The sequence below is a fragment of the Pimephales promelas genome, chromosome 21 (assembly GCF_988280905.1).
Source record: "Pimephales promelas chromosome 21, fPimPro1.hap1.1, whole genome shotgun sequence".
NCBI lineage: Eukaryota > Metazoa > Chordata > Actinopteri > Cypriniformes > Leuciscidae > Pimephales > Pimephales promelas.
Genome location: NC_142789.1, coordinates 13,288,122 through 13,303,109, shown reverse-complemented (window position 1 = coordinate 13,303,109; position 14,988 = coordinate 13,288,122). Strand labels below are relative to the sequence as shown.

At 37.7% G+C, this 14,988-nt stretch overlaps 1 protein-coding gene across 5 annotated transcripts in view; it reads right to left on the bottom strand.

Moving 5' to 3' along the window:
* Window positions 1–14,988, bottom strand: part of ect2 (epithelial cell transforming 2) — a 43,149-nt gene that overhangs the window by 16,504 nt on the left and 11,657 nt on the right. For 3 of the 5 annotated variants that reach the window (XM_039657617.2, XM_039657620.2, XM_039657618.2), the window contains 13 exons: window positions 14,351–14,424; window positions 12,586–12,716; window positions 12,215–12,330; window positions 11,843–11,905; window positions 8,911–9,133; window positions 8,482–8,598; window positions 7,396–7,520; window positions 1,349–1,468; window positions 1,206–1,274; window positions 980–1,090; window positions 792–888; window positions 475–556; window positions 266–344 (listed from right to left, as the gene is read on the bottom strand). In XM_039657617.2, the coding sequence (XP_039513551.2) occupies window positions 266–344; window positions 475–556; window positions 792–888; window positions 980–1,090; window positions 1,206–1,274; window positions 1,349–1,468; window positions 7,396–7,520; window positions 8,482–8,598; window positions 8,911–9,133; window positions 11,843–11,905; window positions 12,215–12,330; window positions 12,586–12,716; window positions 14,351–14,424 (1,407 nt within the window). The remainder of the gene's footprint in view (window positions 1–265; window positions 345–474; window positions 557–791; window positions 889–979; window positions 1,091–1,205; window positions 1,275–1,348; window positions 1,469–7,395; window positions 7,521–8,481; window positions 8,599–8,910; window positions 9,134–11,842; window positions 11,906–12,214; window positions 12,331–12,585; window positions 12,717–14,350; window positions 14,425–14,988) is intronic. The other 2 variants (XM_039657619.2, XM_039657621.2) reach the window with 1 other exon arrangement.

The following is a 14,988-nucleotide window of genomic DNA, read 5'->3' as shown; positions in this document are numbered from 1 at the left end:
ACATCATACTCCTATTTCAAAAGAGCGACACAAATCCCTTGGTCATAATATGGTGACTTTATTTGAGCTGGTCGGGGATGTGGAAATGAGGTGAAGTTATTTGAGAGCTGTGACAGAGGGCGGCGATTTTCAGCAAATAACGGCTTTCATTGCGGTCTGTTGACTCAAAGCTTCAAAAGATTTGAAATATAGCTCTGCTTGTTTGAAGGCAAGTAAATAAAATTATGGGTGAACTATTTTGCAGAAAAGTGGAAAAATTACTCACAGGGCACCCGTCCACCTCGTAAACAACATCAAAGATCTGTTTCTGTCCCTCGGTTTTCCTTTTATCCTCATTTATATGCCTGTAAAATAAAGCGAGAGAAAGCTAAAGAAATCTTTAGTTAAACGTCACTGTTTCAGCCCACTAAAACGGTTTTGGCTGAAAAAGAAAAACAAATTTGACTGGAAATCGACAAATCTATTCGGACTCACGTCATCACTTCCTTGAGAGACTCGATGGCCTTTTCAAGTGTCACTTTATCTGGGTTGTCATCTGATGTATGTTTCTTTATATCTACAAAGAACAAAATTCACTCTAAATCTCGTTTTCTTGTGTCAGCATACAGAGGTGAAACAAATCGCTTGGATAATGTTTGCATTTTCCATGAGGTTGATCAACAATTGTACTGTTTTTTCCATGCAGTGGAAAAAATTTAAAATCATCTGGATTCAGTCAGATTTACTGAATAGAAACAGCTGTTTGTGTGTCTTTCACTTGCATCCTGCCGACAGCCGTATTCATGCGTTACCGTTCAGCAAGAGGGCGACGCTCGGCAGTCTCTGTACTGGACGAATCAAAAGCTCAACGAGAGTCTGGCGGCCACACTCGGGTTTAGCTTGATTAATCTGCATAGCAAAATGAAAGAAGATGTGAATAAACGCTCTTCATGAAAAGGGCCTGCATAAAACCATTGAACTAAAGAGAAGATATCAGTACCTTCAGGAACGCATGAAACCTTGGCTTCTGTCTCTCACATCGCACTATGGTCTCTTTGCTCATCTCAAAGAAGTTGACAAATGGTGGGTAGGCCTTCACCAGCTCTCCAGACTGAGAGAGGATTTTAAAAAAATAGAGATCGATCACAAAAGCTGCCATTCAGTCTTTGACTGCGTTATGAGCTCCACACCGGAGGAGGTCGAGTTCAAAGCTTTATCACACTCACATATTTCAGGATAATGTCTCCAACGCTCCTCTCTTCAGACCAGTTCATCACCAACTCCTCGAGATCCGCCTGTCAAAGCACATTCATCAGAGAACACGTTCAACACAGCCTTTACTCAGCGTTTTGGAAAGGTTATTGCCTACCTTTATTCTCGTGTGCACATCATAGATGTCTGGAATACTGCCAAAGATGGTCTTGATCTCTTCTTGAGCTAGAATGGGGCCGCCCACCTGCCCCTCTTTGTCCAGTGGGTATTTGAAGAGCTGAAAGAACCGATGAATAAAAGAAATTAGATCACTAAGCCAGGATGGACCCTGAGACACTGGCTAATGCCACGGGAATTGACAGTAGATGTCTGCATTCACCAAAAGACCCGATTAGATTTGTTGCTGGACTGGACTAAAGGGTGCTATTTCTAAGAGACGGAAGCCAAAGTGGGCAGATTTATGGTAGAATGGGGTGATAGTTCTCAATATTTTCAGTCTTTTGACATTTTAAAATAAACCATAAAACTGTAGTTTATTCACTACCATTCAAAAGTTTGAGGTACTAAAAAAAAGTACATTTTTTTAAATAAGTCTCTGGGGCACAAATTAATGCTGTATTAAAAAAGTAAAGACTTGGTCTGCTTAATATTTTTGTGGAACCATATTTCTTTAGGATTTTTTTTCCATGAATAGAAAGTTTAAAAAGAACTTTGTGTCTTAATCTTTTGTAACATTGTCTTTACCATCACTTCTGATTTGTTTCTTTTTTGCATCCTTGCTGAATAAGTCAAACAATAATAAGTAAAAAAATCTTACTGACCCCAACCATTTGAACAGTAGTTCATAAAATCCCTCTACACACACACTAGTGATTTTTTTTTATTTTATTTTACAAGGAATGCAAGAACAATGCAAAATTCTACATGCATATAAAACACTGTTAGAGTCAAGTAAACAGTCTAATAAAATAAATAACCCATCTACAAGCAATAGCACAAATAAACAACATGTAGACCTAACAGTAGTTAGATACAGAAAAAGGGGGGGTTAATTGCGATTTCACTTTTTTCATTTTAAATAGTGTGTAATGTTGCTGTTGGTGCATGAACAGTTGCAAAGTTGCAGCGTTGAAAGTTTAGTGTAAGCAGAGATATCGTCTTTTAAAAATCTAGACGTCAAAAATTTCTCAGATTCTTAAATTTAAAATAAATTTAAAAATTTAGACGTCACTAACCCACACATTTACATCAACCCTCCCTCCGGAATATGCAAAAAAGGGCATGGCCGTATTTCTGCGGCTCGTCGAGTGAGTTGTTCATCCAGCTGTCAGGTCTTCTGTGTTCGGGCTTCCCACAGACGCTGTACTTCGTCAACAATGGATACAATTTATGTTTGATTATGTTCCTGAAAATGACGATCGTAATTTAGCTCTCTGTGCTGCACATTTTACAAGAGACAGCGTCCAGAATCTCCACGAATTCAATGCCGGATTCAACAAGAAACTGTTACTAAAGCCTAGTTCACACTACATGATTTTAAGCCCGATTTAAGCCCGATTTGCAAATCGTTGAGTCACCGACAAGTCAGGGTGTTATCGCGTGCCATCGATGCTAGATATCCAGAGCTGTCGCGCGACTCAATCTCAGTGATGTCATGAGCTAGAGCCAATCAGAGCAAGGTATGGGTTGAGGTCACCGGGTAAATACGCGAAATGCGCGATTTTCGAACAAACACGTCCAATAGGAGTTTGCAGAAAGATCAGCAACATGTCAAGAAAGCAATGGACTCAAGATTTAGATCAAAATTGAATCGAACTGTGGCAGGAGCATGAATGCCTTTATGATGTTGGACATGAGATGTACCACAACCGCATCCAGAAAGAGAAAAGGTGGACAGAAATCACAAACACCCTCAAACAGTGAGCAAAATGTTATTGGAAATGTACATTAAATCTTACTGTAATTCTGTTTGTTGTGATATATTATATTGTGAAGTAAGAGGATATTCAGTTCAAGGATTTAATTGTCATATTTAGTTTGAAACAGAGAATAAAAACAAAAGAATTAGTGGGGGAGCATAACTGAGAATTAATGAATAATGCATTTTCTTTATTAATTCTAGACTTTACCGTTGAGGACATTAAGATCAGGGCCGTATCCCTGCGAACGCTTGTAGATGAGATTGAATTGTTGGGTGACAGAGTTGTTGTCAAATCCTGTAGTGCGTCAGCTCCAGTTGCGGATCAATCATGATGTGTCGTTTGGTGTGAACGGCTCAACAACTTGAACACTCCTGATTTCACAGAGAGCAAGTCATGTAGTCTGAACTGCACAGTTCAGCCCGATGTTTTGAAATCATGTAGTGTGAACTAGGCTTAAGACATGAAGCAGTTCCAACTTAAAAACCAGAGGCAGCAGTTGTTGGGCCACAACCTGTAAGTAGGCTAAGACTTCATCATTTTAAATGTATTTGCATGTATAATTTCTAACATAGCCTTGTGTTTTATTTTTATCAATGCCAGCGCTGGCTTTATAGCCACTATAGGCTACTAGTTATGCTATTTTGTGTCTACGACAAACGCGTACAAACATTATGGACCTGAATTTTGAATAAGTACTAATGTTTTAAATGCATTTTTCATGTATATACTTTATGACGTTATTTTCGATTTGATCAAGAACGCAAACAATTGCCGACTGTGTATATAACGTTAGTAGCCAGTCAGTGTAAAACAAACATCAGGGAACTACACTAACCTTTTCCACTGGTGGCACTTGCGCTACTATCTTTTTCAGTTACTGGCGCAAAACATGATTTGGTCGCACAAATTATTTATAGTAAGCCTCACTCTGGATAGTAATGAATAATAATGAAACTGCATTAGAGGTGGAACAGTACAGAAGTCATGGTTGGGTCGGGTTCATACCTTGGTTCAGACATTCAGACGGTTCGGTACGATTTCGGGACAATGGAGTGAAAAGCAAAACAAAAATGCAGAAGGCATTTTTATAAATGTCTTAAGCCTCGTATTTTTTTAAGTTGTTTAAGTTTTATTAATAAAGGCATAGAAACAGTTTATTTGTAGTGCACTGACAATAGTTTTATACAATTAGTTTATTAATTAAATTAATAAAAAGACAAAATGACCTTAATATATGCTTGGTAATTGTACTTGAATGAATGTAAAATTAATTTGCAATATTTCAGATCAATATATTTGTTTTCCTTAATTTTAACTAACCCATAACTTTATTCTCATCTGAATTATAAATACATTTCCGTATAAAATAATTACCATTAAACCACATTTGATTTTCTTTTTTAATCAATGTAGAATCATACGCAGGACTGTTGGAAAGCTGTGATGACAATAAAATGATAGCTTATAAATAAATCTCTGGTTGTTTCTGTTCCACAACATTTTGTATGTCATGTTTGGGGTGTGGGATGAAGAGAGGGATATTTTCAGTAATTATTTAATAAAACATTTAATTTATCTTCAGTGTGTAGTATTAGCCAATCAGGTGTCTTGACGCGAATCACACGATTATGAAAAAACTAACGTTAATCTAAAAAACTGCTAGTGATCATATAATGTTAGTCGATGTCAATATCAGCGCTAGCAATATAATTAGTTAGCTCATGGCAGAGTTTATCAGCCGAACACCAGACCGCAAATCTACCTTTGGTGTAAGGAAGAGACACGGTGTCTTACATCTCTGCGTCTTTTTCCTGCCGCCATGCAGGCTCAGATGGTAGCCTATATGATTATGATTAGCATGCCTATTATAAAGACACAAACCTTTTACTATCATGTCATTTGAATAATATGCGCGCGATAGAGAGAGAGAGCAAGACAGCGCTTGTGTTGTGTGAAGACGTGATAGTGCGCGCGCGGCCAGGGCGCGCTCTCTCTCTCTCTCAGCTCGTTTGTGCCCTGTCAAACGCATCAGTCATTCTACTTTACAACACACACCGCGATCAAAAAAGGCTTTGGCGGGACAAAAAGCGGACGATCCGACAGGTTTTAGAAGATTAAATACAACCCGAAAGAAACTAAAAAAAAAAAAAAAAAAAACAGACCCGTCAAAATAGTCAGTGATACATTTGCGACCCATTAAAAATTAGGGTCGCAATGGGATTTCAAAAGGTCGCATATGCGACCATTTTGGTCGCAGTGTAGTTCCCTGAAGATGTATAAAGTTAAACTAAAATATAGGTTAATTACCATTCAGAAACGTTTTTTTAAGAGCCGTGTTTAGGGAGGTTCTGCTTGATCTCTTCATCGCCGCTTTCTGGGCCTGAATCTGGCAGTGATACTGCAGTATCGACACTATTATTTACTGTACATTGGACCAGAGCGGCTCTGCTTAGGACCGGAGCATATGCACGTTTCGCCCGTAAAGGTAATGGGAGTGAACCTTCCGGACAACGTTAGCTACAGTTTAGCCAATCACAACACACCGGCCCAAACTAACCAATCTGAGCCCACTGCCCGTTTCTGAGGGAGTGGTTTCATAGACTCAGGAAGTCAACCGCTCGTTCAGGAGACAGAGGAGAACGCGGCTGACAATAAAGGTGAAAGTGGATACATGAATACCACGAATACATGCTATATTGCACCCCATTAACACAATCATGCAAAGAAAAAAAAAGCAGTCAACCCCCCCTTTAAATAAAGTAGCCTAATCAAATGTAAAATAACACTCGACTCCACAGTCTTCAGTGAATATATTATATTTAGATGAACCCTCATCAAAGCTACAAAAGTTGTCCAGTCAAGAGCTTTAAATTATTTTTTGCTTTTTTTTTGTTTGATTAACATAAGGGGTGTAACAATACACGTATTCCAATAGAACCGTTCGGTTCGGTACGCATTACAAACCAAGTGATTCGTTGGACAACTTTTACTGCCGACCAAAAACCACTATTGTTGCGCAACAAATGGCAAACCTAATGAAAGCGGAACGAATTTTGTGCTTCACGGACCATTTATTAGTTTTGGACCATCAAAGTCAGTGCAGCGCGAGCCGATCTTGATCAAGCAACACTGTTACTACACAGTTATGAATGCGTTTTCTTTCTCCACTGTTTACATTCTCTTAAGCCATAACCAACTATGCACTATGTTTATTAGGATACTCAACAAGACAGAATTTTAAATGATTTTTAAAGCACAGAATTTTGTGTGAAATTGTCCTTTCAAGTGCAAGACGTGAAAGAGCTGAGTTCAGTATTCACGTGCTGTCAAACGCGGCTCTCCAGGCATGTGCTTCAGATGTAGTTTTTTCCACACAAAACTTCTCACAGAGCGCCCAAGTTATCCTTCACATCTTCTTGCACTTAAATGTTTAAATTAGCAAGGCTTAAAAACCGTGTGCAAATGATAACTTCCATGATAATCCGTTCGGAACACTGACGTTCCTATCAACGAACACGGTAAGGAGGACCTGGCTGCAGCCGGCAGAACGGAACGGAGCTACACGAAAGCGACAGAGGGTGCACTCAGCCAAGAGACTAAGCTAAATTAAATTATAGGTGCGATATTTTAAACGATATATGCACTAAACTTGTTTTTTGTAATCGTTCAATTTATAAGCTATTGGCTAATTAAAGACATTTTTTTAATTTATGACTCATGAAATGGTCACATATGTGATTTTTAGGGGGTTGCATAAATACATTTATAAAAAATAATATAATAATAATAATAATACTTTTTTTAATTTTAGAAACTGTTAAGAACATAACATATGGAAAAGATTTGGAATGGAATGAAACTGGGAAGATCAGTCCCATGCAGACCTCTACTTGACAGCTACTCCATAAACTAATAAAAATCCAGTGGACCACAATGGAAAGGTCAGGCTATTCAGTATTGCCTGATGATCTGACTCCACTGTTCAGTGAAATTAGCTGAATTCTGATTGTGGGCATATGATGTGGCATTTACTATGCAAGCAGACACAGAGGTGTGTGTGTGTGTGTGTGTGCATGTGTTTTATATGAGTTCCAGGGGGTAGGGGTGCAAAGCAAAGCTGAAATGTCCATGGCATTTGTGCCAAATGTACTTAATTTCCCCTCCAACTGGTCAGAGGCACTGATTTAGCTCAATAAGACCAGGTACTGCGGATAGCCACATTCTTATGTGTGTGAAAGTTGAAAGAGAACACACAAGACGCAGACGCACACTGAACACAAACCTGCATGACTGTGGCCAGGATATCAACGTAGTTGCTCTCGGTTTGGTAGAGCTCCTTGGAGACCTGCCATCGCGCTGACTGCTTGGGAAGGGCGGGAGTCGAGCTTTTGGGAGGTTTGGCATTCTCTGAAACGCATAAGCAGACAAGCAGAGGTTAGCGGCTATATATTACATATTGTTACTTCTCATCCTATGATAGGTTTCATCCTCTTTTTAAAATATATTTGATGTTGAAGAAAAATAAAGTCAAAAGGAATCTATGAAATCATAAGTTTAATTAAAAGTAAAGTTCCATGTTCAAAAGAAATTAAAACAAAAATCAATCAATCAGGAACACAGAACAAAGTAAAATGCACCATTATATCAGCTATTCGGAAATTAAGTTCAGCCTTATTAAATCAAATTAAATACATGTAAAATCATTTAAACGTCTACTCAAAAATTGTGTCATTTATTTACCCTCATTTCACTCCAAAATACTTTCTTCAGAGGAAAACAACTGGTAATTAAACAATTTTGGTTCCCATTGACTTCCGTTGTATATACAAAAAAAAAAAAAAAAAAAGATGTCAATTGGAACCAAAACTAGAGTAGAGGTAAATGATGATAGAATTAAAATGTTTCAGTGGACTATCCGTTTAAGTACAGGTGGTTTTAATAAAAAACTAAAATATCTTCTGCATTTTTGCTGTTCTGTTTGGTAAAATGGTAGATGTAAATGGTACACAAATTACAAAAAAATAAATAAAAAGGAAGAAAATTATTTTCTGTGGTTATTGACATGAGGGTGTGTTTGTTTTTGAATCTTTAGGTTCGGTCTTGAAAATTAGTATGAAAGCTAAGTGAACCAAGTTTAAATGTATTGTTTTATGTTTTGGTCCAAACTAAAAGAACCAAACAAAGTGTGAACACACCCTAAATTGCATTGAGCATTGTGCATTTCAAGGAAATAATAATAAATAGAATAATAATTTGAACCACGTTTAAACCAATACTAAGCAATTCCTTTTTTCAAAAATACCTACATTAATATAGGTAGATGTTTACATGAACACTACACCCTGGGCTGCAGTTGTATGAATGTCACCTGTCTGGTTTTCCTGTTTGCACACAGGAGTGCTTGTACGCTGTAGTGGCCACTCTTTCTCTGATCTACGCTGTCTGGCACTCCTCCGCCTACCGCTGCTCCTCCTGCACCTGAGCTCTGAAAAAAGACAGCTGCCTCACTCATCTAAAACAAACCCTGACCTGGTTCTGGTTCGTCTCAGCCTTCCCTGGGATCACCCTGGACCTCAGAGATCAAAGCCTAGAGAGTTCTGGAACAGAACTCTTACATAATGCAGTGGGAACTTCTTTACAAAAAAAAAAAAAAAAAAACCAATAAGGGCAATGTTGTTTTTTTTCCTGAATGTTAACAAAATAAAAGATATTCATTTGTTTAACTAGTGGAAGACAGGGGAAGTGTTATATTATTTGGCCACTTTAGTCACATGACATGCCGGATCTTTCATTTCACCTCCACTGGTTTTGCACGTGTCGGGTGTGTTTGAGATGTCCAGCAGTGATCCCATGGAGAGGGAGTGCTCAGCCGAGGGTCTCTTGCGTGGCGGGAAGGGAGAAATCTCTGTCTCTTTGGTGAGCTGAGCCAATGTTTCTCTGAGACGTCTGCGTTTCCTGCCACTGTTGGGTGTCGTGAGAGACAGCAGAGACACGGCTTTCTTCATCGCAGGACTCTCAGGCTGAGACGAGGACACAGTGACAACATATTTAAGTGCACTGCACTTTAGTGAAGATGTAAATTCAATCACAGTACTTACATTTCATGATACGTATACAGTATAAAGTGAGGCAGAGATCACATATTAAACTAGTTAGCCATTTAGCCAGACCGATTTATCGGCCGGCCGATATTAGGCATTTTCCAAACTGTCGGTATCGGCAGTTATAGACCATTTTGCAAGATGTAGACAACACTGGTCCAGAAACACTTCCTGTTTCAGTTTACGATGTTTTCTTTACATATGAAATAAACAGTTACAAAGATGTTTGTTTAACTTTTTGATTCAGTTGTATATGTTCTGTTGGTTGTATTTTATCCCTGCTTTTATGTAGTGTTAAAAAACTGAAACAGGAAGTGCTTCTGGACCAGTGTTGCTTACATCTTACAAAATGGTCTATTATGGCCGATAAATGAATATTTCAAAAATAAAATAAAAACGGACGAAACACGCTTCAATCATCTCTCCTTGGCCTGTTATATTGAAAATGTACGTTTTACAGTTTGCAGTATGACGTTGTCTATTGCTAAATTATGGCTTATAATAGACTAGCTAACCACAAAGCAAGCTAATGCCACTATCATCAGTGGAAGACCGCTAACGTTAACATTAATGAGCTTGGAAACCACAATTAACTTGTTCTGCCTAAATAAAGTACTGATTACTGTATTTATAATTAGCATATCTCTAGTTACAGTACCTTGCATTGTAAAATGTAAGTTAGACTTGCGAGGAGTGAACATTTAGACATGAGAAAAAGTATCAAACGTATCTTATGCATAAAAGTTAGCTTTTCTTTTACACGTGTGTGAAATCCAAAGACGCTGTAATGGATTTAGAATGGCTAAATAGTAGTTTTAGGAGGCAGGCAGCAACTGATGATTGAAAATGGTTTGATGTAGCTTGATGGAAAGAATTTAAAAAGTGCAGGTAAAGGGATAAGCAAGCTGACATTGTAATTATAAGGTAGCTTATAAGGCAATGTAGGGACTATTTATTATTTTATTTATCAAAACTTTAATATATTTTGATGTTCCTCTGTTCTGTTGTGACAATAAAAGAAACAAGTTTCTTTTTAAAATGCTTTATCATATTATTTTATTTAAAACTCATAAATAACTACAAATAACTATGTTAGGGAAATCTGTCGTGCATTTCTGGAAAAAAAAACAAAAAAAACAATAAAAAAAATAAATAATAATAGGCCGATATGTCGAAATATCGGATTTTAAAACCAAAAATATATTTGTATCAGTATCAGCCTTCAAAATCTTTTATCGGTCGGGCTCTACCTTTTAGCACTTCTAAATATATCCTACATGGGTAGCCAAACAGTTGATGGGCCCCATTGACTTCCATAGTATGAAAAACAAAAACAAAAACAAAAACAAAAAAACTGTACTATGTCAACTGTTTGTTTGATGACATTCTTCAAAATATCTTCATTTATGTTCAGGAGCAGAAATCAATCATACAGGTTTGGAACAACTTGACTGAGTAAATTTTTGGGTGAACTACACATTTAAAAGGCCTGTTCACACCGGGACGAATTTCACGCGCAATATTCGCAGACGTTTAACGCCTCGTGACTAAACAAAGGGCGCCAATATGAGTGTGCACACCGACACGTAAAAGCGTCATTTTTTTTAAATAACGCCTCGGGTTTGTTTTTTTTAGTTTCAAAAACTATCCGACCAATGAGATTGGCGCTTTTGCTCACGTGTTTGGAGCTTCTGAAGTTACAGTAAAACACAACTTGGGGGCGCTCAAACACAAAACAGTCTTGCCGAGCACACATACATAACAGAGAAGTTATACGGCAGAGCAAATGGGCACCATCTAATGTCAGGGAATGAATTTGCATGTTCACTCGGCTCATTGTCAGCGAAAATCGCTGGGGTGTGAACAAAAAAAAAATGTTGAAATACGCTGGCGAATAACGTGCGCCGATATTCGTCCTGGTGTGTACGGGCCTTTAGTTAATGGGTTTTTGGCTAAATGCCTAAAATAAGATATTTTTATTTATTTATATATATTTATTCAAATAAAAATAAATAGATCAGTAACACCCCTTTGCGATTTTTTAAAAGCTTTTAATTGTCTTGAAAATGGCTGTTGCTAACAAGTGGCTAATGGGACATTGTTCTTTTTTTTTTTTTGACTGAAAGAAGTCAGAAGCTAAATTGTGGTGACATTGAAGTTATTCAACCATGGTGTACTTTGTTTAGGGAAAAACTGCGGACCAGGCAACCCTGGCTTGAACTACTAGTGTTTTTTGGGGGGTTTTTTACTGCTAATGCATCGTCACATTAACTTTGACATTCCAAAATTCAACATGAGACATTTTCTTCACACAGTACATTGTAGTCTTCCACCCCTTTAGATTGACAGGATACAATCGGCCCTCATCAACAGCTGTTTTTAAACAATCAGCTGATAGTGAAAATCATTTTATCAGCCAATAAATTGGTGCATCCCTAGATTTAAAATATTACCTGAAATCAGACTTTTGACTTCTACAAAAGCACAGACCATCACTTCAGCTAATTGTGAGGTTTGCCATGAAATGTTTATATTTTAATTTTAATAAAATAAAAATCATCTAAAAAGAAAACAAATGAGATTAGTACTTCTAGAACCAAACTGCAGTCATTTTACAAGTTTCCTCACCTTTTCATAAGAGTACATGGATTCCCCAGCACGGGCGTCCATTTGTATACTGCCCCAAAACCACTGCGGAAAAACACACAGAATGAGAAATAAAAGAACACAAACCTAAATGCATTCATTTAAAACACATCCACTGAACCCTTTAACACCTTTAAAGAAATAGTGATGCATTTATGATTGTAACTGAACCACTAAAACCCCTGATGTGTGCCAAAAAAAAAAAAAAAAAAGATTCCCAATCCTCACAACATACTAGATAATGGACCACAGACAGAAAACAGCGTGAAATAACAGAGTCTATTTCTACACACTATTATTAAGGACCCACACAAAGCCCAGCGTGTACTAGAGACGTTTAAATCAAGTTCATACCTCCTGTTTCACTACATAGAGTCTTTTCAACGGAGTAAAGGGCAGTTCTTTAATGGAGTTCTCCTCAACTACCAAGTGGGTGCACTTTTCATCACCCACCGCCTGGACTCGTCCACCTGAACAAAATAAGCAGAACACACTCCTTTAAAAATCCCCCTCAAGCAGAAGTCAGGGGTCATTGCCTTTTACAGAGAAGGTCTAACAATAAAATACAGACATATCCTTGGGTCAACGCCTCAGATGCATCAGAATGAAAAAGCTTTGGTTAACCGAGAATTATTTGAGCAGTTGTGTGACATTTGAAAACATGAAACGTTTTAGTTTTGTTTAAAAAAAAAAAAAAAAGACACTGATGCATGAGAGTTCAGTACCGTGTTTCTGAGTCCTCTCCTCCATGTTAGTTTTCTCCTCCTCTGAGAATCCCAGAAAGCTCAACACGCAGTCCTGGAACGGAGGGACTTTAAACTCCGTGCGGAACTCCTCGTTGCCTGCGTGGAAATTGCTAAACCAAAAAAAAAAAAAAAAAAATCAGACACCAAAACATTGTAATATGCTACAAAAAGAAGTGTGAATTTGTTTTTGAGAGTTCTGACTTCCAAAAAATAAACTGCTCATCTTCAGTAGTGTTAAAATAGTTACAATTCTGTGTGAATTAAATTAAAATGCACCAAATGTCCCTTCTATTATCTGATGAATATTTGAGGGTTGGATTGTAGAGGTGGGAATTTAACATCCCAATAGAGCCAGACCTGGGCCAGCCCAGGATACAAAAGAAGTAAGTCAAGGTCAACATCAAGAACATCTTAATGGTTCTTTTCAAACCTTTCATTCAGTTATTGTTAATATTACTAATTTAAAATACAGCAGCCTAAAAAAGGCTTTCAACCCCCTTGTAACGTTGTCACTACGCAAAATATCCAGAAAGCAATACATTTTTAGGTTTACAGACACCTTTATACTACCAAATAATTGGCTAAATTAAATTGTTATTGTATAGTCAAAGCAAATTAATGAAAATACAAATTTTGCATAACATTTATCTTTTCTCTACCCAAACAATGGGCTATATGCATGCATAAATTCCGCATTTGACGTAAGGATGCTCGTCCATTTCCGGTTGTGGAGATTAAAGCGGAGGAAAACCGAGGAAAACGGGATTATGGCAGAGTCTTCAAAAATTTACTGTCCTCCAGTCTTTGAAATGAAACGTACATACGTTTAGATGTAATTTTATATATAGTTATATTTATTTAATATAATTTTAAAAAGAAGCATAAACACAACGAGGGGTGTCTGTTTTATCTGTTTTTGTGACTAACGTTTCTTTAGTATAACCATGGAGTATAAAATTCAATATAAATTCTCGGTATTGCATTGGACTCTACGATCGGCGGAAGTTATCGAGCATCCCTAATGCTTCACCGGAAATACCGCCGTGCATAGAGCCCATTGGAACAAATAGTACTTTTGGTCAACCCCCTAGACCAGAGTTTTGGAGTCACTTTGACTCCAATTCTCATCTTTGTCCAAGACAATATTCAAAGGCACTCCTGTCCTATAGCCCGTTTCACACAGAGATTCCGGAAAATACACAGATAATGTGACCCGGTGTTCTGTCGATTTTTGCTGCCTTGTAGAAAAATGATACCGTAGTGCGAATTGATCACAGAATGCCGACTAAAGTCTTATGAAATACAATTATAATACAATTCTAAGTTAAGAGTAGCTACTACATCAGCTTCACTGATGCATCTTGCACAACAAGGCCAGACACATGTATTAAGAAAGCACATTTTGATTCAATATTGACTTCAACACTTTCTCCATTAAGTATTGTAGGCATAGAGTGGACGGTATGGAGAAAAAAAAAACTTAGATTCAACATCCAGCCAAAAGTGTCAGTTCATTAATGTGAAAGGTCAGGTTCAGTGCTCAATACATGTGTGGAAAATGTCAAAAACCAACTGCAGTGGAAACCACTTTAAATATGGAAGCAGGGAGGGTCCATCTGGTTTGCGCACCAGTGGCTGGACTTTTCGGCTTCATCATTCACAGTTTTTATTCGTCTATGCCCACACAGTGGATTGACGAATGGATTTTTAGTTTTATGCCTGACACACACACACACAATCTTACATGTCATCTCTGTGCTCCCATGCCTTGTGTATCCACTCAGGGGTGAGGATGGGTGTGCCCATGCACACTGCCAACTTGGAAAAAAAAAAAAAGAAGAAAGTAGTTAATAGCATCAGGACGGAAGAGATCCCCTAACCATAGCCTGCTCGATGCATTATGCATGAGACTAATGAATGATTCAGCCCAATTCAACATGCTGTGAGAAGAGATACACGAGAACTGTTTTAATCAAACCCTTTCTAAATAACACACACACCAACAGCAGACCGTGTTACAGAGAGCCCACCTGGAGCCATCAGGAAATAGCCATCACTGTACAAAAGGACATTTATCAAGATTCTCTTTAGTGAGCTTGATTTTTAGGACTTAAAATATGATTAATGAGGAAATAAAGGATGTAAAAAGCAATGCTTTTAACAGTCTGGGTGATTGACTTTTCCTAAACACTGCATGACTGTAAAGGTTTCTGGGATTTGAAGGTGAGAGTGAATTTAACCAGCATCACATCACCTGATTTTCAGTCCATAATGCTGATTATTCTGGTCCAGAACTACACACTTAGACAGGAAGAGCTCATCTGACAGGCATATAAAGTGATCAAGTTTGTTTTGATTTTTTATGTAGCGTTTAGTAATACT